The 25,914-nt window shown below is 38.9% G+C and overlaps 1 protein-coding gene across 2 annotated transcripts; it reads right to left on the bottom strand.

The window, feature by feature from the left end:
* Positions 1-2,311: 2,311 nt before the first annotated feature.
* Positions 2,312-22,427, bottom strand: Sypl1 (synaptophysin like 1). Of its 2 annotated transcripts, XR_004388477.1 has the most exons (6): positions 22,245-22,427; positions 10,178-10,302; positions 7,747-7,954; positions 6,849-6,858; positions 4,955-5,140; positions 2,312-3,661 (listed from the first exon to the last, which is right to left on the bottom strand). XR_004388477.1 is itself a non-coding variant. In XM_032907625.1 (5 exons), exons 1-5 carry the CDS (start codon positions 22,311-22,313, stop codon positions 3,527-3,529), a joined length of 723 nt encoding a protein of 240 aa, XP_032763516.1. In that variant the 5' UTR covers positions 22,314-22,424; the 3' UTR covers positions 2,312-3,526. The 2 variants fall into 2 exon arrangements, 1 of the variants encoding a protein (XP_032763516.1); XM_032907625.1 differs by lacking the exon at positions 6,849-6,858 and having other exon boundaries at positions 22,245-22,424.
* Between the last annotated feature and the right edge of the window lie 3,487 nt (positions 22,428-25,914).

Raw genomic sequence — 25,914 nt, 5'->3', positions numbered from 1 at the left:
GTGCAGTTCTGTGGTTACTGTGATGTGCTGAAGCAGTTCTCAGTATGTCAGTAAATGCATACTTTACATATTTAAAACAGGCTTTCTTGCTGATCACTTTATAATTAGAGAATAATTAGAAAGTTTAGTGTAATTTCCAAACATAATGATAAAACTATCACCATTTGTAGATGATAAACATTAAATACCAGGATAATTTACATATTAAAAATTCAAGGTTTGAAAAACTGCCAACTTCTATAATTATCAGCAGATAAAAATCTATACATGTGTTTATATATAGCAGCAATAAACAGTTACAACTCAATTCAAAATATAATCTAATGTAACTGTGTAAACAGCATGGAAACTCTTGAGGCTAAGCAGTCTTAAATCTTTATGTAGAAAACTACACAGCTTTATTGGAAAGCATAAAGTATAAGTGAAGAAATATACCATGTTTATAAATACAAAACTGTGGCATTATAAATTTGGTAATACTTCACAAATTAATTGATGTATAAATTCAGTGCCATTCTTCACAAATGAAACCTCACAAAGGATCTTTAGGAACTTGAAAAGAGGATTCTAAAATGTGTACAAGAAAATGTGACTTCACCATAGCCGAAACCATCGCAGAAAATTAAAACCCCTGAGGAAGATAGTTGCATGCCATTGCAATGAGCAAGTTCATATGACAAAATCCAGTGAAAATACAAGCCATAGGCAGGGAGAACACTGCAGCCACGAAATCACCAAGGGGTTACTAGCGAGATGATGCAGGGGACTGCTTACATCCACAGGAAAAGGCTCACAGAAGAAAACTCAGCTAAGGGTATGAGAATGGAGTGCAGGAGAAGCAGAGGAGGTAGTAACTACAGGAAAGAGAGGACAATCCCAAGAGCAATCACAAACGGGTTTTAAACAAGGGTGACACTTTGAACTCAGAGCAGTGATGAACAACCTAGCAGCATCAAGTACTGATGAGAACAGTCATTTCTGAGCTATCGGTACCAACGCTCTCTCAAGGGAAAAAGTTGTTCTAGCAATATTTTATTTCTTTTAAAAATCCGGAGCATATGAAGTCTTCTATATGACTTTATACATTCACCTATTTCTGAGACTATTACATAAAATTATAATTATGCCCTAAACATAAAATATCATGTAATGCCACCCCTACCCTTTACAAACTGAAAAATCTTTATCCATGTGATCTTTACCTTTTAAAAGGATTAGCAATGAGTCTGTCTCTAAATAGCTCTCTGTGGCCTATCTTCTCGGCAGTTAAAGCTTTTATTGTTTTTGTCCTAGAAACTGTCTCTGTAGTGTTCACTAAAAAGCAGTGGGGAGGGGAGGGAGGTTAACAGAAGCCCTTTATGAATTTACTAATTTCAATGGACTACTAACTTTTTATTTCATTAGCCCTACCAACATCTGCACCAACAGAAAAACACACACACCCAAACACTTAGGATTGGTTAAGGAAAACCAAATTGTAAACACTACAAAGAGAGAAGCTTACATGCATGAAGCCCTTCCCGCTTCCCGGCTCTATACCAATTTGCTTTTCATATATGTTTTTGAAGTTAGAAAAAAGAAGAGGACATTGGATCCCCCTTGGAGTTCTAGGTGGTTATGTCATGTGGGTCCTCTGGAAGAGCAGCCAGTGCTCCCAACTCCTGAGCCATCTCTCTAGCCCAAGGTCAGGATTCTTATTTCCATGTTTTCAGATACAAATGTAAGCTTCACCTTGTTAGTCAGCTCCTGAGCTGGCCAAGGGCAGGTTCAAATCCCAGTAGTTTAGCTCGAGGATGGGGAGGTGAGGAGGAAAAAGGAAGAGTGGAAGGAGGGAGGAAAAGAGGGGGTAAGGAAAGAGAGAGAACAGGAAAATAGTACACCTGCCTGATATACCCCAGACTAGCCTCAAACTCCCCAAGTAGGGAAGGATGACCTTGAACTTGGAGTGCTGAGATTCCAGGCTTGAGCTGCCATAGCTGGCTTATACAGTCGTGCAGAGGAATGAAACCAGGGCCCTGTGCATGCTAGCTAGACAAGCAGTCTGCCAAGAGAAATAGAGAAACAGGCCCAAAGTTGTATCTTCTATCTTCTCAATCAGTAATCTTTCCTATTTGAGTGACCAATTAGAAAATATTTACCAGGAAAACAATCTTAAGAGTTATAAATATTTTTCAAACAAGAATGAGTGTCTGAAGCATTTTAGTCTGTTTTATTGGCACTTAAGAATACTATTGTAATTCTATCTCCTGCTTTGAAAAGAGGTTCCATATTCCAACAATTATACCTCTAGGATGAAGAGTTCATTGCAATATAACAACGGGGCATTCTTTATTTTAACTTTTTTATTGTTTGCTTATTAAACATACATTCTCAAACTGACACTTTGCCATGAATAAAGCAACAAAAATAAGGCAATACCATAAGATGTGCTTTACATACAAACATCATCCTGGAAGAATAGGAAGTCTGAATCCATGTACAACAAAAAAAGCCAGGAACAAAAAGCACTGTATTCTGAACACACACAAATGTGTATGTAAAGACAGCACACACACAATACAGTTTACTTGTTTTTTATGAGCATAATTCCTTAATCATCCTTTGGTGAAGAATGAATCTTAAGAAATAAGAAATCTGAACTGCATTTATTTTCACAATATCAATGTTAAACTTAGGAGAAGCAACTTCATTGACTAAATGTTAAATGTTTCAAGAGTAAAAGGCAACCTTAATTTTTAGTAACCCTCTAAACAGGGTCTGGAAAACAGTAGGTTTTCCTCTCTTGGTATGAACAAAGGATGGTAAGCAAGCATCATTGAGAGTGTGGACACATAGAAAACCATCTTGGGAACCATGCTCTTCACAAGCCTAAGAAACCACCAGAAATAATGAGTAGACCCCATGCAACCCAAATGCAAAGCTAACTCTATACATGTTACAATTTTCAAACTCTTGCTTCTAAGACAATTTTAGTACACCTAATAAGTACAGCAGGTCATTTAGAAAAACAGAAACAAAATATATACCCGGTCTTTGCAATTCAAATTTTTTTAACATGAACAATATTCAAATATAAAATTGCACTAATTTTTTCTAAATATGATTTATGCAAATAGGTTTTCTTAAACAAGCCAAGCCTTAAGGATATGATGTGTACAAACTACCAGTAGTGTATATTCCAAACATTCTTCCTATATTATGATACGACATAACTGTTCTCTGAGTGAAGGTTTATGTTAAGTTTAAGGTGTAAACACTTTAGAAGCAACTTAGTTAAATTATTGTTCAGTTAAAAGTAACATCATCTCATAACAGGCTCCTGAATTTTCAAACTTACATGTAAAAATACATTTACATCTTAAATTTCTAGAAAAGGCACGTTTTATGTAGAAAAGCAGCAAATTTTTAAACCCACCAATTTACTGAAAAAGCCATTACTTTTTATTAGAAACAATAATGCTTCTCAAGATGTTGGCAACAAGGCATAGTATAGCACACATTTCATACAGTGTATTTCTCCCTTTAATTACATTCCAGAAGTGGGTGGGACACCTCCTTGGCCATGAGAAGCTGACGTATTTGATGGACTATGTAAGCTGGTCTCCTTGTACACAAACCAAGCATTTCCTCCCCAAAGTATCATATTCAGAAAGCCAAAGATCTATGAGAGAGGAAAACAAGTATGAAAAATCTAATGTTTGCTTTAAAATACATACAAAGTAGAATAAAAAATGAAGACTACATACAGCCACTATACAAATTATAGATGTATGACATGCATAATATGTTAAACCTCTATATCTAACATAAAACCACCAAAATGAAAACCTTTTATTTCTGCATGTAGAACTTCTGATTGCATGTGAGAAAAGTAAGATCTTCCTTTTATTTGAATTTAGACTTTGGTATCCAGGGTGAAGAGGGTCAATGGGAAGCTGAGTTCATATTTTTTAAATTCTCATTTTTATTCATTCAGAATAGTTTGAATCTCTTATTTCCTTCACTCTTATGACTGCTCACTGCTATTCCAACAGCCAGAGCCAGAATTTTACTTTACATCCTGCACTGATCAACACCCAAAAATTTTCTTTCCATATACTCATGTGGAGACTAGATGAAATTTCAGAGGGGGAACAAATTAAACCTACCTGTTATTTAACAAAGTCCTTCCATCAATCTGTGATGACTTATGAATTAAGAGCTGGGTAAGCAGCTTGAGGTACTAAGTAGCAAATGCCTTACACTTCTTCGTGTAAGTGCACACACAATTCTTCTGAACTTGTTCTACTCAAAGCACTCTGCTAGCATGAGCTTCAAGTACTGCCTTTTACATTACAAAGTTACAAATAAGAACGTGGGTAAATTGCTTTATAGGGCAGTACTGACTTCAACTTATATAAAAGTATTTTCTTAAAAGCCTTCCAATATAGAATATCTCAACATTATTGATAATAAATTTCAGCTTGATAAAATAGAAAAATATTCAATGAATTACATATATTAAATTTTATGGGTTTAAGAAACTTTAAAAATATTAGTTTTATATATTCTTAATAAACCAGACTTAAGAGAACCGGATCAAAGTCAGATCTGGCTCAAAAGTTGTGCCTCCTAAGAGGAATATAATGCATGAGCTGCATACGTTTTCTCAGCTGTACAAGCTAACAATACTGCCTTTCACATTCTTCTCAGAATGGCTGAATAACTTAAGATACTATACCACAATGGGTGGCACATCATTATTAATATTTTTCAGTCTTTATATCTTGGTTACAGATCATATTTTCCATAAGTAAATATATATGTATACTTATACATACATACACACACATATAAATTAGAACCAAACAGCTGAATAAAACAAGAATCAATGTATTCACATTATTGGAGGTTACTGCTTTCTTCAATGCTGTTCTAGTGAATGAAACAAACTGTGCAAGTATCAGATACTTACCACGGATACATTCAGGGACCCCATACTAGTCACAGAGACAAAGTAGCATGACACTTCTGACTTACAAGGATCAAGTTCTTCAACAATTCTGTGTCCAGTAGCTACCTTAATATCTGTAAGAGCTTTAGCCCAGGCCGAGGAACTCACCAACCACAAAAAAGTAGCAACAAGAGTAACAATAAAGTCCTAGAGAAAAATAAGCAGTTAGTGCGCAATCGACTTAAAAGTAGCACATTTCAGATCAGCAATAAAGAAATCAGGCTTCCATTTAATTCCATGGCTCTTCCTTCTCTGCTCTCTTCCCCTCTGTCCCTGTCCTCCCCACCCCAGCCCTTCCCTCCACATGCTCATGGCCCGCCTTTCCTCTCCTCTCCTTTCCTCTTCTCTCATTAAACTCCTCCACGTGAAACCATGTTTATACAAAAAGTGAAGGATTACTGAGATCCCTGAAAATTATGTCCTCCTAGACTCTAGTCACACAGCAGTCTAAGTGAATGGTTCTACCTAGAGTCCTGCAATGCAGCTACCTGGAGCTTCTGGGCTCCAACCTAAGTTAAAGCATGATTTGTAAATGATTTTAGAGTTTGAAAATCCTTTTTTGCTGTGTTTTATTTTTGATATTCCTGATTTAGCGCACCACTATGCCATCTGCTACTTAATACAAAAAGTCCTATATTAAAAGATAAAAACCTAGACTAAAAAATCTGAAACTAAAATACTTAAAATAACTTAGTATAGAATTGAGAATGTTAAAAATCAACAACTTATGCTTATTAATCAATGGTACCTAAAAGTCAATGTTACATTTAAAATATATGATTCCTTTTTATAGTTATGATTCAATTTAAATCATTCAAAATTTAATTTAACTTTAAAAATTTACTTTATTATTTTAAATTTCGTGTGCATGTGTGTGTCTAGGGAGTAGAGGGGAGCCCATTAGAGGGCACTGGATCCCCTTGGAGCTAGAGTTACAGACAGTTGTGAGCCTTATAATATAGGAGCTGGGAACTGAACTTGGATCCTCTAGAAGAACAATGTGTGTTCTCAACTCCTGAGCCATCTCACCAGCTCCTGAATTTTACTTTTATAAATAAGAAGCACCCATTTTGCTGGGCATGATAGCATACACCTGCATTCCCGGCACTTAAGAGCAGAAGGGGAAAGATCAGGAAGTTCAAGGTCATCTTTAACTACTTAGCAGGACAGCCTGTGCTATATGAGGCTCTTTATCACAAAAACAAAAGAAACAAAAAATAAATACTTCTCCTACATTTTATTAGCAAAAACCATTGATGAGACCAACTCTGGAATATCTGTATGATCAATAGCATCACTCTAATATAGAAATTTACTTATGACTCCCTGAGTGACATACAACTAGATTGTTTTGATCATATAGAAAGCTCTCTATAAACAACTTAGTATTTACTTAAGTTACTTAAGTATAATATTTTTTAAATTATTAGATAAAGTACAAGAGAGGGTTAATTTTTTTTTTTTTTTTTTTGGTTCTTTTTTTCAGAGCTGGGGACCGAACTCAGGGCCTTGCGCTTCTTAGGCAAGCGCTCTACCACTGAGCTAAATCCCCAACCCCAAGAGAGGGTTAATTTTTTATTTAGTAAAAAAGGAATTTGTTGGGGTAGTTACAAAATGCAAAAAAAAAATCTTTTAATAACATAGAATTAAAAAAATTATCTGTGATCAATCTAGTCACTTCTTAAGGCAATGCCTAAAATGTTCAAAGCTACAGACTTCTAGGTTGTAATGAATAAACATTTTAAAAAGATAACTAATAGCCAAGAAGAATTTTATGAAACCATCTAGCTTTCTTATATTTATCAGACATGAATAGAAATCTGCATGATAAGAAATGTTTTACTTCTTTACTTACCATTAACATTCTTATGATCCAAGCAGCAAAAATTAAAAACAAGTTGGTAAATATAACTTAACTTAATAATTCCTTCATATTAAAACAGCCTTCTATTTAAGGTCAATTCACAACTTCTTTGAAGACTTCAGTGCTTTTTTTTTCATAGGTACTAATGCCTAGTATCGCAAGACCTCCACACTACACTGACCGTACAGCCGTTCCTTTATAGTGGAGGTCTAACATAAACCATGGCTTATCGATAGACTTGCCATTGATAATCTCAAAGATTACTTTTATTTCTAGCTCAGTAGACTCTGAAGCCCTCAGAAAGCTATCAGGACTTCAAATCTAATCCTCTGCTGACATTCAAATGTAACTCACTGATACCAGTGATAATGACTATAAGAAGGATCTGGGCCAGTGTTTGGCATAAGAGCAGCCATATACAATGTACAACATAAAGGGTCAAGTAGAGCCACATTCTAAAAAACATTCTATTTTAAAAGGTCAGATTTGACCTTTGGGCCGGAGTTTACTGATAAAGACCATGCAGTTCCCCGAGAAAAGGTAGTGGTATACAGGGAGTTTGGAGAAAAGGAGAAAAGGGTGAGAAATAGAAATGCGATTTGTGTCCTGCAAGTCTTCAAATTAAAGATACTAAGTTCTTAAATGTTCGCTACTTAAAACTTAAAAGTTATCAAATATTTGAGTTTTCTAGGCTTAAAAAAAAAATCCCTGAAGTATAAACAGACTATGAAAATTGAAGTAAACTTAATAACTAAAGCTCTCCTCATGTCAAACACCTATGTCAATAATTTGTATTTCTGGTGAGAACAACATCTGTAGTTAGCTTGAACTGTAACTTACTTATAGTGCACATATTATTTTTGTATAAAGGGATAAAACGGTTACTTACGATCATGGGCAGTTTGCGACTCTCCCGGTAGAGGTTGGTGTAACCAACATAGAGGAGAAGGGCAGCAATGCAGTACAGGAACACCAAGACTGCAAAGGTAACATAGAACTGTGCGGAAGAGGAGTAATCGCCTATGAGGACATGCTTTTCCCAATTCACCTTACACACATTGACATTTGGAGCTGAATGAAATGATGCCTGATTCAACCTATTAAAAAAAAAGACTCAAATAAGTAATGAATGACTGGACTCTCTGAACACAGAAATACTTAAACAGAGTATTGATATTTCAAAATATGATCCCCAAGTACACTAAAAACATTTTCTTTTTAAAAAAAGATTTAAATTGTTTAACTAAACCAAAAATTTCATACTACATATACCCATAAATGTATTCAGTTTATGACAGATTGAATATAAATGGAATTAAACATTTTAACATTTAGATACTATCTTCCTATAATAAAAATTTATCATATTAGGAGGAATTATAAAAATACTTCACAACTTACATTTCTATTCTGTGTCACTAATTCTAGGAGACCAATTGTGATGATATTCTACTTTTTTAAAAAAAATGTATTTTCAACCAACCTAGAGACTCAGTTTTAATTTTTACTTTGTGGGGATGTTTTGTCTGCATCTATGTCTGTATATCACGTGTGCCTCATGGCTGCAGAGACCAGAGGGGTGTATGAGATCCTCTAGAACTAGAGTTCAGACAATTGTGAGCCATATGTGGGTGTTGAGAATTGAACCTAGGTCCTCCAAAAGAGTGCCCTTAACTGCTGACCTATTTCTTCAAACCCATGGTTCATATTTTAAACCTTGATTTATTAGCTAAATGAAAATTCATACTGCCTGACATTTTCCCCATTTATAAATTATAAATCCAATGCTATTAAAGATGGTTACTATTAACAAAACAAATGGATAAGAGATGGAAAATCTTTGATGATTAGTAAGCTCTCGGGATATACAGATCTCTAATGTAGTATTTTATTTGCAGAGAGTACAGGTGTCTTTAGCCTTTAGTCCTAGCACTCGAGAAGCAGAGGAAGGCAGATCTCTATCAATTCCTGGGTCAGCTATCTACAGAGCAAGTTCCTGGCAAACTAGAGATACATAGTAAAATCCTGAAACTTAATTCTCAAAACATTCTTAAAAGATTGTATTTTCAGGGGTTGGGGATTTAGCTCAGTGGTAGAGCGTTTGCCTAGGAAGTGCAAGGCCCTGGGTTCAGTCCCCAGCTCAAAAAAAGAAAAAAAAAAAAAAAAAAAAAAAAGATTGTATTTTCAATTTATTGGGCAGAAAATTGAGTCTTTGACAGGTTAAGTAAAGCAAGCTAAGGAGAAGATTCATATCCTAGACACAATATTTACAATAAACTTTTCAGTGATAGTGAACTCAGAGATACTTGTTACTGTTCATTTTCCTTTAAAAGTAAAATAAACACGGTTTTATTCTTGAGAAACATGTATTCTTTATGTATGTCTTAAAATGACATAAAACACTATTAGTTTGGTAACTGCGGAAATACGAGAAATATGTATCTTCATAAACTATGTTTGTGTTCTGGTAGCAGACTGGCTCACTAACAGAGTAGTCCCCATTTTTTCCCATCTCTGATCTACTGTGTTGTGATGATAGTCTGCTTGGTTTTGAAGACAGGGCCTCTCTATGTAGTCCTCGGTGTCCTGGAACTGGAACTTCTTATGTAGAACCAGGCAATCCTCAAACTCACTGAGATGGAGTGCTAGGATTAAGGCATGTGCCATCATGGCTGGCCCATTCAAACGTTCTCACAGAAGTTCATGTACAGAGTGCCTGGTTCTCTGGTGACACTCTTATGACAGGCTCTGGACTTTAGCCAAGGGCTTTCCTAGAGGCAGGAGGACATTTCCGGGCATGCCTGCTTTACCATGAGATGAAGAGCCGCCTTTGCCACACACTCTGATTACCAAGTGATCTTCTGCCCCACGTGCATGAAGTCAACTTAGTGTGGTACAGACTCTGAAACTGTGGGCCAGAACAATTCTTCCTTCTTCCTTCTGTCAGGTATTTGGTCTCAGCAACTAGAAAGTAATAAATATACTCCCCTTTGTATATAGCGTTCCTTCTAGAGACCAGGAAAAATTTGCAGACAGGCACTGGTCTGTACCATAGTCTGACTAAAGACAAGTAATCATGCAAATCTAAAACATTCTACCACCTTCAGTAAACAAAGTTGGAAAACATTCCCAAGTCCATGTGTTTGAGGCAGTGTCTTGCCACACCAGATCGTCTTGGAATTCTCTCTTCCTATCTCTGCTCTTCCCAGGAGCAGAGACTCACGAGATATCAGGCCTCTGCCTGGATCCAGAATTGTTAAAGATACTAATGACTAAGTATGAAATTGGAACAGCTGTTGGACAAGTAAAAGATAACTCACCTGAATGGATAACCAAAAGTAGCTGTAACCGTCTTATTTTCACCAGGTGCAGAAAGACAATTCACTTGAATTTCTGTTTTGCCCTTAAACCCACCACAGGTGGCAAAAGCAAAGATAGAGGCAAACTACATAAAATGAAACCAAAAAATAGAAAACAAAACACAAAACGTTACTACAGCCAAAATAAAGGTCATTAAAACAAAAGTACAGAGATCATTAAAACCAAGTTCATAAGTATTCTAGAAATTACTTTATAAATTACTTTATAAAAAGCTTTATAAAAATGAACAAATGTCAACAAATGAGATTTTATTTTCCCAAGTATAATATACTAGCCCATACAATATGAACTTTAGAAAAGACTTCTGGGCCTGGTGGCAGAGGCAGGTGGATTACTTTGAGTTCAAAGCCAGCTTGGTGTACACAGAATCAAGAGTTCCAAGTCAGCAAGAAATAAGAGAGACTCTGTCTCAAAACAAGCAAACAAAAACAAAACAAAAAAACCAAAACCAAAGAAATTAAAATAAGACCCATTTTTCTGTATCAAAAATTTAAGGGTTGGGGATTTAGCTCAGTGGTAGAGCCCTTGCCTAGGAGCATAAGGCCCTGGGTTGGGTCCCCAGCTCGAAAAAAAAAAAAAAAAAAAAAAAAAAACCAAAAAAAAAAAAAAAAAAAAAAAAAAAAAAAAAAAAAAAATTTAAATGCAAAAACTAAAGGTGTTTTGGATTTTGTTTGAGTGCAAGTATGATTACTGATGTGAACTGTTAAAAACGAGAGGCTACTTCATGAGCTTGTGAAACATCACTTTCACGAATTTCAGGGTTTGAAAAAGTAGTTGGAAACCGCTTTATTGATTATGTATACACTTATAATATAACAAAGCTTCCTTAAATTCTACCTGAAAGACCCAGAAACATTCTAAGTATTGCTAGAGAGTCACATAAACTAGAATTCATTTATACAACAGGATAAGCTTTTAATTACAATATTGATGATTAATGAAACATTCTCATTACATAGAGAATTTATGTACAATATAATATTCATACAATATACTACATATATATCCACATTTACACCTAAAGAGAGTAAAATTCAGAAGGGTTATACATAAAAATTTTAATATTGGTCATTTTTCAGTGCAATACAAGATATAAGATTTAACTTTTTTTGTTCTATAAATTGTTTTCCACAACAAAAATACTTTATTTTGGGTGCTATAGTATCTGAAATTTCAAAACTTCAGTAAATGTCAATGGTTCTTGTTTTCAAAATACACATGGAATGTACTTATCACCACTTCCTAATCTAAATGGCCATCGTATCAACTTCTTGGCTGGATTCTGCACTAATAGCCTTAATAGTAGTGTTCCTGGTTCCCTCTTTGCCACAATTTCAGTGCGCTACTAATTTAAACACATATATAAGGCAGAGTAGATACCCTCTTCTAAAAGCCCTCAAACAACTCCTTAGTTCTTAGTTCCCTAATATCTTTAACTCACATATTACATTGCTTTTTCCTTTGCATTATCATTCCACACATTACATATCTGCTGGCTATTCATTAAACACCTCCTCCAGGGGCTCACTGGCTTTTCCCTCCAACTCTAACACATGCTCACTTCCTCACTTGCTCAGCTCACTACGCAGATGTAATCTCAGCAGAGAGGATTCTCCCTTACCACCTTTCTCTAACATTCTATGTACACTGTTCTATTTCTTCTTCATCACCTTTAAGATTGCCTACGTACTATACTTACTGTTTGCCCTTCCCAGAATAGAAAACTAAAGAGATTTGGGGTCTCTTTGCTAAATGTTACACACATCCAACATTAGAAACATTTTTATGTATAATTCCTATCAAAGCCTACAATGTTAAATATGTGATGCTACAGTTTGGATGTGTGTTCCCTAGATGCCAGTACATACTGCCAACCTATGGCATGATGGGGACATGGAAGAACCTTTAGTAAGTGGAGTCTTACTAAAAGAAAGGTCATTCTTTTCAAAGAAATACTGGAAACCCAGCCCTATGTGTCTCTTTCTGCTTCTAGGTTGTCTTGAAGAAGAGCTACTAAACCGAGCACTACTTACCACAGGTCCAGTGACTGAGTCTGCCAATGATGGACTAAAGCCATGCAAACTGTGAATCTAAAACCTGTTCTCATTTTAGTCAGATTACTCGCAATTATTTGGAAATAATGGAAAATACTCTCAAAATAATGGAAAGCTAGATATGGTTTCTCATGAGTTATTCGAGTATTAAATCTTATAGGGTATTAAATATTACAATTAGTATTGTAGTAATAATCAGAGGTTCCTCCAAAGAAGAAATACACAAAAAAGAATTTGGTAACACATATGAAAAGTAATGCCTGTGTGCAGTTTGAGGTATCCTGTTAAGATTCCATAGGTACTGATAAATATGGATATTCTGTCAAATAAATATACATAAATATATAGGGCAGGAGAAAGGCAAGAACTGAGTCTTGGGAATAAATTCACATTTAAGGTTATTAAAGATGAAAATAATATAAACAAACTGAACCAACAGATCAAATTAAAGAGGCCAGAAACAGATTGGAATCTTGAACATTTTTACCTGACAGAGTTTGCCACTGCACAGGACTGAGCAAGGACTGTGTTGACCATAAGGTATGTCTAGATACTTTGCCACAATTCCATCAAGAGGAAAACTTAATTTCCCTTAAGTTTTATCTATACAGAGTACTGAATACATCAGAAGAAACAAGTTCCTTCTAATGTTACATTATAATAAGACTGCTATTTCTGGTCTTTGAATGTAGCTCAATTGGTAGCTTGTTTGCCTACCATGCAAGAAACCCTGGGACTGATCCCAACACTGAATAAAATATGCATATCTGTGATCCGTGTAATTAGGACTTGGAGTTAAAGAGAACCATAAATTCAAGGGCACCTTTGGCTATGCAGTCTTGCCAGCCCAGATACATATGGCTGCCTAAAACAAGCAAACTGCCCTCCCGCAGCCAATCTCTGTCTCTTGCACTCTCTTGAACTTTCTCTAATACTACTTCACGATGCTCACTGCCAATTGGGAGGAGAGTCAGACTATTTAACGTTTGTGGGTTTTGTTTTTGAGAAAGGTCTCATAACTCTAGCCCAAGTTAGCCTGGAGCTCATGGTGATCCGTCTTGAGTGCTAGAAGCACAGGCATGAATCACCATGTCCAGCATGTAGGCCTCCCCTGACCCCATGTCACATGCTAGGGACTGAACCCAAGGGCTTAAGCATGCTACGCCAAGTGCTCTACCCCTATACCTTCCACCCCCTCAAGTAAATTTCAGAGACTTAAAGGGCATGAGACCAAGTATTGCCTATAACCACATGACTGAGCTTGAGGCTATGAGATTAGTAAAGCCCTGGCCAATAGCTGACAATAACCTCAAGAGAAGCCCTGAACCCAAACTCCCAGATCCCTTCCACAAAGAACCTATGAGATAATGAATATCTGTTGTTTTAAGTTGCTAAGCTGGGGCAATTTATTATACAGTAATAGATAACTAGTAAAGGGTTATTCAAAAATGGTTCAAGTGAGTTGTGAACTTAAATGAGAACGCTTTTAAAAAAGAACATCTGCGACCATGTAGAGGAGTTTAAGATTCTTTTAAAAAGCACTACCATAAAAGATAGTTAATTTCAACTACAGATAAAATAAATTAAAAGTCAACTTTTGAATATAAAGCAAGTCACAAGTAGGTGAAATACTTGTAAGAATAATGTCACAAAGGACTCACTAGTCCAAAGGTCCAAGGAGACCCTTTCTCAAGTACTGAGACTTACATATGAATGTTCACAGCAATACTGTTTATATCAAAGGAGGAGGGAGGGAAAAGCAATAGGAAAACTGATCGTGGTAGCTATTCTTACATTCTCAAAGTTATGTATCAAAAAGGTACAGGTGTATCTAGTTACTGCCCTGGCTCCCTGCCTTCTTGCACTATATTCAAACCATCTTCTAAAAAAGATGTGCATTAGTCAAAGTTTTCCTTGCATATGTCTGTGAGCCACCTGAGTGTCTGGTATTGTTAAAGGGCTGAAGAGGGCAACAGAGTACCAGGAACTGGAATTATGGATGATTGTGAGCTGCCACATGGGTGGCACTCAGGTCCTTTGCAAGAACAAGTGCTCTTAATATCTAAGCCATCTCTCGAGCCCCTCACTCTTAGAAAAGGAGTAGGAAGAGGAGGAGGAGGAGGGAGGAAGGGAGGAAGAGGAGGGAGGAGACGGGGAGAAAAAGATACGGGAACTATAGCTTGTCAATATAGATGCGTTGCAGAAACCTAATGCTGAGTTAAAAAATCATGTTGCATAAGATTATACAGAATATGGAAACTTTTAAAAAGGCTTTTGTTTTGAAGATTAAGCCTCACGTTGTAGATGAGGCTGGCCTTCAACTCATATAACTGTACAACTTGTTGTTTCTACTTCTATGTTTTAGCTTCACCAGCATACCCAGTTTGAACAATTTTTTAAAAGCTGCTTGTATCACATCCACAACTCTTTGTTTTGGCACTTAACCAGATTTCAGTGGGAGTTGCTAAACAATCTTTTCCTGTTTCTAATCTCATTCCAATCATCACGCATCTTGTATTATGTGGGCTCTAAAGAATCCAATAAAATCACCATCAGCTACTGATGGCTGCTAATAGTGAATGTTGCCATCTAAATTGTGACATGCTGTTAGTGGAAAATATGCCATGGATTTAAAAGATTTAAAATAAAAATACACAGTCTGGGGCTGGGAATATAGTCAGCTGTTAAGTGAGTTGCCCAGTAAGCACTAAGTCCTGTGTTTATTCCCTGGTACTGAATGAACTGGAAGTAGTGGCACATGCCTGTAATTCTAGCCCTCCAGAGGGGAAGGGGGCTCAGAAGGTCAAGGTCAGCCTTCCCTACACAGGAACTTTTGTTAACACAACATTAAATTACTCTGTGACTGGTATATTTTTGTTTGCTTTGTTTTATTTTTTTGAACAAAGTTATTTTAGAATGATGTCACACTAGTCTGAAATTGCAATCTCATCATGTAACCCTAGTTTAAAGGGGACTCCTCCAGTAATTTTCAGGTATATAGTTAAGAAACAAATCAAATACTTCCCAAATATGGCATAAATGGCATGGCTAATGCAGCTGCAACTGTCTTTCTAGATTTGGCTAAACTCTGTTCTCTGCCAGGTACTGCTATCATTGCACAGTGTACTTCTACTGTTTCTGAAACATTCCAGTATTTATGTCTTAGTTGTACACATATTCCTCTGAGAAGGCCCCTAATCCTGAACTTTTTTTAAGCTTCTAATTCACTATGGTAAAACTGATAAATTCTCCTGAACTGCTACAAACATTAACCCATTTTGTAATAACTCTACCAGTACTATTTTTCTTGTGTATCTTGTTATATATATAATATATAAAGCCCACTTAGTTTCTTAATGTAGGAATTAGAGAGTATCGTACTGTCCTATCAAGTGTTGTGTTCATGCTAGCAATTCTTGTATTCACCTTACCCAGAAAAAAAGGCCCAAGCACACATTTATAATAACTAAAACACCCAAAATAATTTTTAGAGAAGTATACAACCATCTCTCCATTTTTTTATTCTATAGAATGTCTGACCATGATTAGAAGTTATATACTAGCTCGAAGAGTTGGCATATACCTTTAATTCTAGCACTTGGGAAGCAAAGGCAGGCAGATTTCTGAGTCTGAGACCACTCTGATCTACATATCAAGTTCCAAACCAACTGTGGCTATGTAATGAGACTCTGCTTCAAATAACCACAAAAACAAACAAACAAACAAACAAACAAACAAACAATCCCCAAACCCATACCAAAAGAGTTAACTTATATACTGGATGCCCATCAGTAAAACCCAACCTATATCTAAGATTTGTATAATTCTTTTAGTATTTATTTTTAAAATGTAAATTTATCATTAAACCTAGGGTACCTCACACAAAAGCTGGGTTTCCTGGTAATGCAACATCAGAATCACATTCTCATTGAGAAGCAATCAGATGGAATAGAAGTGACATTAAAAACAGGGTAGGGGGGTTGGGGATTTGGCTCAGTGGTAGGGCGCTTGCCTAGCAAACCAAGGGCCCTGGGTTCGGTCCCCAGCTCGAAAAAAAAGAAAAAAAAAAAAAAAAAAAAAAAAAACAGGGTAGGAACTTTCCAAATTGGCTCTCTATATTGCAGATGGGTTTTAAAGCTAGTAGTCATACTATTTTTTTTCTTTCAAACAGTTTGCTCCATTCATTTGCTTTACATGGGTAGCTCTATGAACCTGTTAATCTATACTATTAACTCTATATTAATAAGTGACACCAGTTAGCTGCTTGCCCTGTCTGTAATTCATTTTTCCTAGCCCCAGCTACCCAAGAATAATGACACCACAGACCTGGAATTCAACCTACAGCTGAGCATTAGCTTAAACATTTAAACTTCTATTTATATGGTTTTAGACAAATTAAAATCTCACTGCTGAGCCTGAATTATTAAGAAGGTCATATGTGAATGTAGTAAACTAGCTTCTGAATCCCATACTTGGAAGGACAGAACAATAACCTGTTATTTTCTCATTTTTATTGTTCATATATTCCAATGTGAGTGTCCCTGTCTAGACAAGTTTATAGAATAAAATAACTGTAACCAAACTAACCTCTATATGATATGGTTTGAAATTATCTGCTAAGATGTACAGACTGATAATGCATTCATGTACAAAAGAGAATTGGAGGCCACATTGTAAGATAGAAATAAATCTACTTAATCAAATTACAAGTTGGGGGGACATTATTGTAATACTACTTAAATGCAGACTGAAAAATGTAAGCTGGGTGTGTGGCACATGTGTGTACTCAGTACCCCAGCACTCAGGAGTTAGAAGCAGGAAGATCAGGAATTCAAGGTCAGCTTTGGCTATAAAGTAAGCTTGAGGCTAGCTTGGACTATCTGAAACTTTTACCTCAAAAATCAAGCTAAAGAAAATAAAATATATAAATGTAAATTTGTTCTAAATGTATAGTATGTCTTCAGGTACTAACATTAAAATTTACACCCAAATTATAGATGCATAGAGGAGCTTTGTGCAAAGTATTTACACCAATGAAAGTTCATGCAGAAAAAAACTGGGGACACCTGGTGTTTTCAGTAAATTATCCTATACCCAGAGTCACAGTACTATTTCCTATTTATACACCTTGCTCCTTCTCAGAATTCTACTGGAAAATACTGGAATTCATCTAATTTATGAGTGCCGAAACAAAGCACTTCTAGTTGTAGGATCCTCACTGTTACTCAGTGTCACCATTAAACCAAAGTTATCTACATAAATTTCTTTATGTTTAATATTTCATTTTGAAAGTAAGCAATCTTACTCCTTCTTTAAAAGGGGAACAAGAATACCCTTGGGAGGGAATAGGGAGGCCAAGTTTAGAACAGAGGCCGAAGGAACACTCATTCAGCGCCTGCCCCATATGTGGCCCATACATATACAGCCACCAAACTAGATAAGATGGATGAAGCAAAGAAGTGCAGGCCGACAGGAACCAGATTTAGATCTCTCTCGAGAGACATAGCCAGAATACGGCAAATACATAGGCTAATGCCAGCAGTAAACCACTGAACTGAGAACAGGACTCCCGTTGAAGGAATCAGAGAAAGGACTGAAGGAGCTTGAAGGGGCTTGAGACCCCATATGAACAACATTGCCAATCAACTAGAGCTTCCAGGGACTAAGCTACTAACCAAAGACTATACATGGACTGACCCTGGGCTCCAACCTCATAGGTAGGAATGAACAGCCTAGTAAGGGCACCACCAGTGGAAGGGGAAGCCCTTGGTCCTGCTAAGACTGAACCCCCAGTGAACAGGATTGTTGTGGGGAGGGTGGTAATAGGGGGAGGATGGGGAAGGGAACACCCATATAGAAGAGGAGGGGGAGGCGTCAGGGGGATGTTGGCCTGGAAACCGGGAAAGGGAATAACATTTGAAATGTAAATAAGAAATACCCAATTTAATAAAAATTGGGGAAAAAAGTAAGCAATCAAAACATTTAGAAATAGACTTGAAAATATACTGCATGTGAATGTTCCTATAAAAATACACTTACTGCTTTTACTAAGTTAAACACTGAGAACACTTCAAGTTACTCTCATGAAATAAGCAATGAAATCAGAATGCTTATTCAAACTCTCTGCACTTCTTCACAGTGCAACCACACAAACTTCTGCTAACAGTCCCATAACCCTTCAGGACTTAGATTCCTGAGACATGGCTGAAATAGTTACAAGTCTCTTCTGATTAAGAGATCATTATGCTGAAAGCATCTAAGTTATCTTTACTCTTAAAACATGTTTGGTTGAGTACAGAGCTACATAGTCCAGGGACTATAAATATATTTACTTTAGAATCATTTTCTGGGCCAGTGACTCAGTTGCTGGCCATGAAGCCTCATGACCTGTATTGGATCACTAATGGTCCCACATGGCAGGAGAACCAACTCCAGCAAGTTATCCTGATCCACATGTGATAAATAACAATAATGAAAAAATTCAGACTTTTCCATTATTTTCATGATCCTTAGAGGAAATCAGCACCATCACTGCTGACTTGGCTGGCTTGACATGAATAAGTTACAGTATGGAGGGAACACTGGTGAAATGGTTGCCACTGATAAAATTTGTGTTTTTAAATTTAAAAAACTGGTTTCTCCATATGTTTCAGGGTATTTAATGAAGGTTCAATTTGTTTCTTCTCCAGCAGGGAGACTGGTCCAGGTCTTGTTAGGTGGCGCTCGAGCACACACACACACACACACACACACACACACACAAAGACTGCACTAACCTGTGCAACCCATAATGGAGCCAGAGGCCAAGTGAGGTATCTTCCTGTATTGCTCTCTATCTTATTTTCTGAGGCAAGGCTCCTAACTGAACCTGAAGCCGGAGCCCCAGGGATCCACCTGTCTCAGTGTGACAGTCCTGAGGTTACCGATGTGTACCCACTGGGGGTCCACCTATCTCAGTCTGACAGTCCTGAGGATACAGATGTGTACCTACTGGGGGTCCAAGCTCAGGTCCTCAGGTGTCTGCAGCAAGCACTTTATCCACTGAGCCGCTTCCCCAGTCTCTCTGTTCACCTTCTCATGTGCTCATATCCATACCCAGAGGTCCTGTTGAGGGCTCACCTCTATTCTGTTCTTATTGCCAACATTGCCATTGACCTCAGCTTGCAGACCCCTGAGAGTTCCCAAGACTTCCCCAGGCACCGTCAAGGCCAAATTCTTATTGGAAAAACACTAAGACATCATTTATTTGAGTATATTGACACTTGCACTGATTAGGCAAATGGACTGAAATCTAAAACTGCTGGGCTTTAGTAAAAATCAGCAGTATTACCAAAGTGTATTCATTACCACACCAGAAGTTTGGAAATTGATTCACTTAATATGTTTGACAGTTGGGCAACGGTGGCGCACACCTTTGATCTCAGCACTTGGGAGGCAGGGGCAGGCGAGTCTCTGAGTTGGAGGCCAGACTAATTTAAAGAATGAGCTCCAGGATAGCCAGGACTACACAGAGAAACCCTGTCTCTAAAAGCAAAATTTTTTTTTAAAAAGTGAAGCAACTGTAAAAGTTAGTTTAACAGAGTGTTTTGTTGCATATCAACTTACAATGGCAGGCTCTAGACAAAGTATTTAAACAAATGAACTGTAAACGGAAACTAGTTTTCATTTTTCTTTGTAATACCACCAACTTTCTCTGATGGTCAACCTTCACTGAGTTCCTTACCAGACATCCACCCACTTAGCCTAAATTAATCCGGGTTCTGATTTTACTGAGACTGCTCTTGCTAATGCCATCGACAGTCCCTCAAGTGCAAGTGCTAAAAACAAGGGCATACTTTGGTTCTTATTCTAAGAAAGTTCTCATGGTACCTGACATTATTGAACATTCTTTACTTAAAATTCTAACAGTGATGTCAAGATGATTCTACCTCCCTAACTGTTCCTTTCTTCTTTGCTGGCAGATGAATCTCTAGTCTATCCTAGTATTTTAAAACTATAGGTTCATATATACTAGGACTGACACACTATGAAGGGGTCATCAACATCATATCCTTAATTACAATTCAAACACTTTTCTATTATTCTTAATGATTTCTACCACAGACAATAAGGCCATCACCAATCTGGTCAGAACTATGAAAGTCATCGTAAAAGTGCTACTTCTATACATAGTTTAATTTCTAGTCATCTCCATCCTTACTACAATTAGTTTTAGGTACACATAATTTCTAAAGCAGCAGGTCTCCATGTTTGGCCATTTTTATACTGTTAACAACTGAAAGTTTCTAAAGGCAACTTCAATGATGCACTTGGAATCTGAGCTTAACTGGACACTACCCAATATACGACCTAATATTCTTATAACTTGTACACAAAGGACCAGTTTTTCAAGACTAACCTCAGAAGGAACAAGGGCTTCGATCTTGTTATAATAATTTAGGACCATACTTCTGCCCAATATTCAAGCAAATACCTTCTTACATAGGCTATGCTGCCTCAACTTTCCTCCCACTAAACACAGGACTCTTTTTGCCTAGAAAGCCAATCCCTATCCACCACCCAAGTGAGTTAGTACTCATTCTTCAAATGTTCTTCCATCTTTCCCAATGATGCCTTCCTACTACACTTCACAAGGATCCTTAATAAAGAATTTACCATATGGCATTTTTATAATCTCCATTACATCCTTGAATGATCATGAGAAAAAGATGGTTTTATTCACATCTGTAAGCTGGCATTTAGCACAGTGCTGGTATATGATACTCAAATATTTGTTGGGTAAATATTAACTAGACCATTAGCACTCTATAGCCTTACTACAAAATTACTGCCTGCGTAATAAAAACTTTTCAAACTGAAAGCACTAGTTTCTTAAGACACGTAAGAATACTTTTACTATTTAAAATATTCAAGAAAGGATATAAACTGCGTCTTATTTAAGTGAAAAATCTAAGTTATTAAACTGAATTGTAACATTCAATGAGACTAAATGTAAGGTTCTTTTCTTGACCTTTACACATCTTTGATTTCTCTCTGACTTTTGGAATTAAAATATCAACCTTCTTCTAAACTTAGGTTTGCAAAGAAAGTCACATGTCTTTTGCCAGTTGCAAGACAAAAGCTGCATTTCAGTTTTCATAAAAATTAGAGGCATATAGTGTAAATATAAAAATTAGAGCAGTCATCGGAGAACTCGAAGTCCTATGAAACACATGCACGAAACTGGGGAGTTCTTATATTTTTTTCACCATCAAAATGAACTGTGAAGGAATTAAGCGTTATCGGATATGAAAACACAACCTGACTGCACACTGGGCAAATAAATGCCGAGCGTTTAAATATTAACATTCTTAAAATCAGCACAGAACTATAGTGGGCCGCGAAGTTTGAAGGAAAATCGCAGAGCTTGATAAACTAACCGCACGTGACGAGGTCTAACTAAGTCTCTTTTGATGTTAATGATTATTTGGCCGGAAAGGGCTGAAAGCTGACTTTCCAAGCAGGATGTGGCTAAAGCTAACTATAAACAATCTCGACGTCCACCCTAGGCCAGGTATTAAATGGGTCGGGGCAAGGGCTTTGCCTTCGCTTCCCTGACACACTATTTTTAACACGAGCCCGTACCCGCCGCCAGCGAAGGACGCAACCCAGGTCTAGCCTCGCCCGCGGAAGGCAGGGGCCTCCGGGCGGTCCGTAATCGGTTGGACCGCAGCAGGAAGTCCTGTCTTCCTTGGCGGACCGCAGTGAAGCCTCAGAAAAAAGCGAGCGAGCTCCCACGCCTCCGCGGCTAGGGGCTGCCGGGAGGAGCCGCCGGCACCGGAGACTCGACGCCGGCCGCCATCTCCTCCCCGCGGCCTTCGAGCGCGGGGGCTCCCTCACTACCGGGGCCCCGCCTCCCCGCAAGGCGCCCCGCGCTGGACTGGGCGAGGACCGCGTCGTAGGCTGCACTCACCCACTCGAGGATCTTGATGAAGCCGAGCGGCTCCTTGAGCGGGTTGAGGTTGATCTGGAAGGTGGACATCCTCTGAGGGAAAGGAGGGAAAAGAGTCAGGACGCGGGGCGGAGGAGGGGAGCAGCGACACCCGAGCACTTCGGCCGAGAGAGCGGGAAGGCGGGGCCGGCGAGCCTAGGGGCGGGGCTGAGGGCGGTGTCTGCGAGGTTGGGAGGAAGGCCCTTCGGGGCGGGGCGGCCTAGCCTTTGGGGCGGAGCCGGGCGGCGGTTGAGGCCGCACTGAAGAGACGGAGAGGGTGAGCTGAGGCCTGGCTGAGACCGGGCTGGGAAAGGCTGGCTCCTCCCCGGGCCGCACCTGACTCAGCCGGCTGAACCGCTGGCGCATCAAGTAGGCTTTGGAAGCCATGCGTGTGCCGCGCCCCTTTCCCCAAAGCCTATCTCTTTCTCTACAGCGCACGCGCGCTCCCTAGGGCACCCCCCCAGTCTGGCTTCCGGCCGTCGCGAGCGCGCGGGGGTGGGGGTGGGGTCGGAGGGACCCCCCCCCCTGCGCCTGCGCAGCGCGGACCTCCACCTGGGCGGCGTTCTGGTTGCTATGCCCTTTTGTGGCTGTTACAACCCGCCCCCACAACGCCCTTCTGTCACCTTCTTCACCGTGCTCTGAACTTTCTGGACAAATGTATGAAGTATGAACCCAGACAAAGCCTCGCTTCAAAGGTCGTGTTAAAGAGCCCTTAAAGTAATAGTTATTGCAAAACTACAGCGGTCTGGCGAACCTGCCTTATGTGAGGGGGTACTTTGAAAGTATGATTCACCAAACATGTCCGCGGACATTTGAAAGTTGCTGGGAGTCAGAGTAGGAGAAAGACCACCCATTTTCATGACTTGACAAGGTCTCACAGGGCAACTCATCTCTCCACTTCTATCTCCGTCTGGCGAGGCCTGTATTTCGGGCGGTTTTTTGGGGGTCGAGATAACATCTTTCATGATTTGTCTTAGGAAACCCTCCCTCCTGCTCCAGAATGGGGGTGGGGACAATCTAGACATCTCTTCTCTGACTTCCTTGTTACCTTGCATATTTTGGAGGGCTGGGATAGCGGCCTGTCTTCATGCTTGGTGAGATGATCAACCCAACAGCGAAGGAAGGAAGATCTTTGCCACAGAGGATCCCATTTCCAGCTTCCAGGAACTTATTTGTGTTTACGAAATGTCATTGGATTATTCTATCAGAACAACTACAACTAAAAGTAGTGACCATTTGCTATCAAGCTAACACTTCCTCCTTCCTTCACTCGTATTTCCGAGTATTCCATTCAGCATTTCTTAAAAGCTCTTTTCTGCTGATGTCTGTTGGGTAGGAACCCACGAATGGATTACTTAGCTTTTGCTTCAAATAAAAAAATATTCAAAGTAGAATATTAAAAATATTCAAAAATATATTCAATGTAATTTCGAAATGAGATAGATGCTAACAGAACGGGATAATGCTCATCTCGAAACTTTATAGAGCTGAGAGGTCCGAAATAATTTGTACCCACATGGTTCGTCCCTTTAGTCCTGACACCAGTCAGCGGGCGGAGGTTTGCTTGACTATACATAGATAGGAATTGTGGGTAGGCAGGGGAAGTGGTCTCTTTGCAGCCTTCTTTTCTGTTAGGTGGCTGAATCCAGCCAGAAGCAGCAGCCAAGTGGCACCCTCTAGTGTCACAGCCTTCACAACTTAACCCTACAGGTGTTCCGGTTTGTAAGTCTGAGAACACTGGAGTTCCTCCATCCTTGGCAGCTCTTGGCCCAGGATGAGACCTTTGGCCCCGAAGGCTTAACAGCTCTCTGGAACTCTTGCACTTCTCTGGCTGATTATAAGGTTTTATCGGTTAGTCTTGGCTCTCCATCTAGACTGCTAGGGCTGCCCACCTCTGCAGCCTTAGACACAGGGTACCTGCTACTGTGTGGGGGCCATCTTGCCGCCACTGCTTTTCTGACTTTGTCGCTTTTTACATTCCTGTGCCACCAACTTATCCTGCACTACTAAAAGTAGGCAAGACCACTTAAGAGCAGTTGTGTGGGGGCCTAAGGCAGCAATACCAGAGGAGTTAACACCAGCACATCTCTGAGTCAGCACACTGAGCCTGAATTTCCTCTTATATAGCCTAAGGATTATGTCCACCAACACTGGACAAACGCAACTGCTTGTTTTAGATAAATACTACCTATTACTTTGAGCCAATCACAGATTTGTCTCTTAACACCAGTCAAGGGGTCTCTAGACCATCAAAGGAAGAGTTCCTATCTGGTAACTGTGGAAATGATTCCGCGGCCATCTACAGTGGAGCTCAAGGTAGTGAAAAATCTTATATAAACGTTTTCAAACAGCCATGGCTGGCACTGGAAATGGACATCAGAAGGAACATTTAAAATGTAGGCTTAATGCGCTTATTAGTACAGGCAGTGCCCGGGGGACAGGTGGGATCCTAGGTCTGCTTTAGTCACAGCTGTTCAGGAGGCTGAGAAAGGACAATCATTTCAGGATCTGGCAGAAGCACAGGAATCATGAGTCTTCAGTCACATACAGTGTGGCACTGCTGCTTGAGAAGGAGTCAGTAGTGGGCGGCAGAGCCAGGGTGTGTGATTAGTTAAAAAGATAGCTATAAGAGTCTTTTGCTGATTCTATAACAAGGGTGTAAAACTCCCATAACAGTAGCATTTCATTGACAATGTAACTGTTCAAACTCTGGAAAGACTGTTCATGATGATGGTGAATCGACACTGCTTACCACTGTGGTCATTTCCTCAAATCTGGGGAAAGGCTGTGGAGACTGAACAGATGAGGGTATCCGAAGTTAGACCCTCTGAAACTAGGGAGCTGCCATACGGGTGCTAATAAGCAGACCTAGGTCCCTTGCAAGAGCAGTCAGAGTCTCTAGACCATCAAAGGAAGAGTGCCTATCTGGTAACTGTGGAAATGGTTCTGCGGCCATCTACAGTGGAGCTTAAGGTAGCGAAAAATCTTATATAACTCATTTCTCCAGTCCTCTTCCCATTTCTTTTATGAGGGTGATTGTAGAATTAACGCTTGCAATGCCAGACTGCGCTGTCTGAAGTAGTATGTAGATCTGTGGAGATGCTAAGTAATTTGTCACTGTTTCACTTTCTCTTTGCTGCTTACAAAACATTTGCCAGGCTATGACCCTGGGATTGAGAGATGAATGTTCAGAGGCCAGAAAGGATGCCATATTTAGACAAAACTCACGTCACTGGGTAGCTATAATATGCTTTGCTCTTCTTGGTGGGAATACAAGATTTCTGGCACCTTACTGGCAAAATAAGTCTTTGTAACTAATTCCCAACTAAATATTTTGTTTCTTTTTCCTGAAAAGTAGTTTTGAATACTTCAAAATCAAGTTCAAAACCTACCTGAGTCTTTGTTTATATATACAAATAGTTTTTTCATTTAGTAGATTCCACAATAATTTTGGAATAAACAGCTGCATGTATTTAATTGTGCAATACACGGATTCAGTAGTCTTGTATTCTGACTAGCTTCATGTCAGCATGATACATGCTGAAGTCCTTTGGAAAAGGAACCTCCATTAAGAACCTAGATTGGGGCTAGAGAGATGGCTCAGTGGTTAAAAGCAGTGGCTGCTTTTCCAGAGGTCCTGAGTTCAGTTACT

This window comes from Rattus rattus, chromosome 7 (assembly GCF_011064425.1).
Source record: "Rattus rattus isolate New Zealand chromosome 7, Rrattus_CSIRO_v1, whole genome shotgun sequence".
In the NCBI taxonomy this organism is placed as follows: domain Eukaryota; kingdom Metazoa; phylum Chordata; class Mammalia; order Rodentia; family Muridae; genus Rattus; species Rattus rattus.
The sequence above is the reverse complement of the archived record's forward strand: the minus strand, read 5'-3'. Positions and strand labels throughout refer to the sequence as shown.

Excerpts from the sequence above, each read along its gene's own strand:
- Sypl1 (XM_032907625.1), bottom strand. The coding sequence starts at position 22,313 with ATGTCCACCTTCCAGATCAACCTCAACCCGCTCAAGGAGCCGCTCGGC. Across the intron at positions 7,955-10,177 it reads ACTTTTGGTTATCCATTCAG|GTTGAATCAGGCATCATTTC; the intron begins GTGAGTTATCTT and ends TTTTTTTAATAG. Across the intron at positions 3,662-4,954 it reads GGTCCCTGAATGTATCCGTG|ATCTTTGGCTTTCTGAATAT; the intron begins GTAAGTATCTGA and ends CCTCTCTCATAG.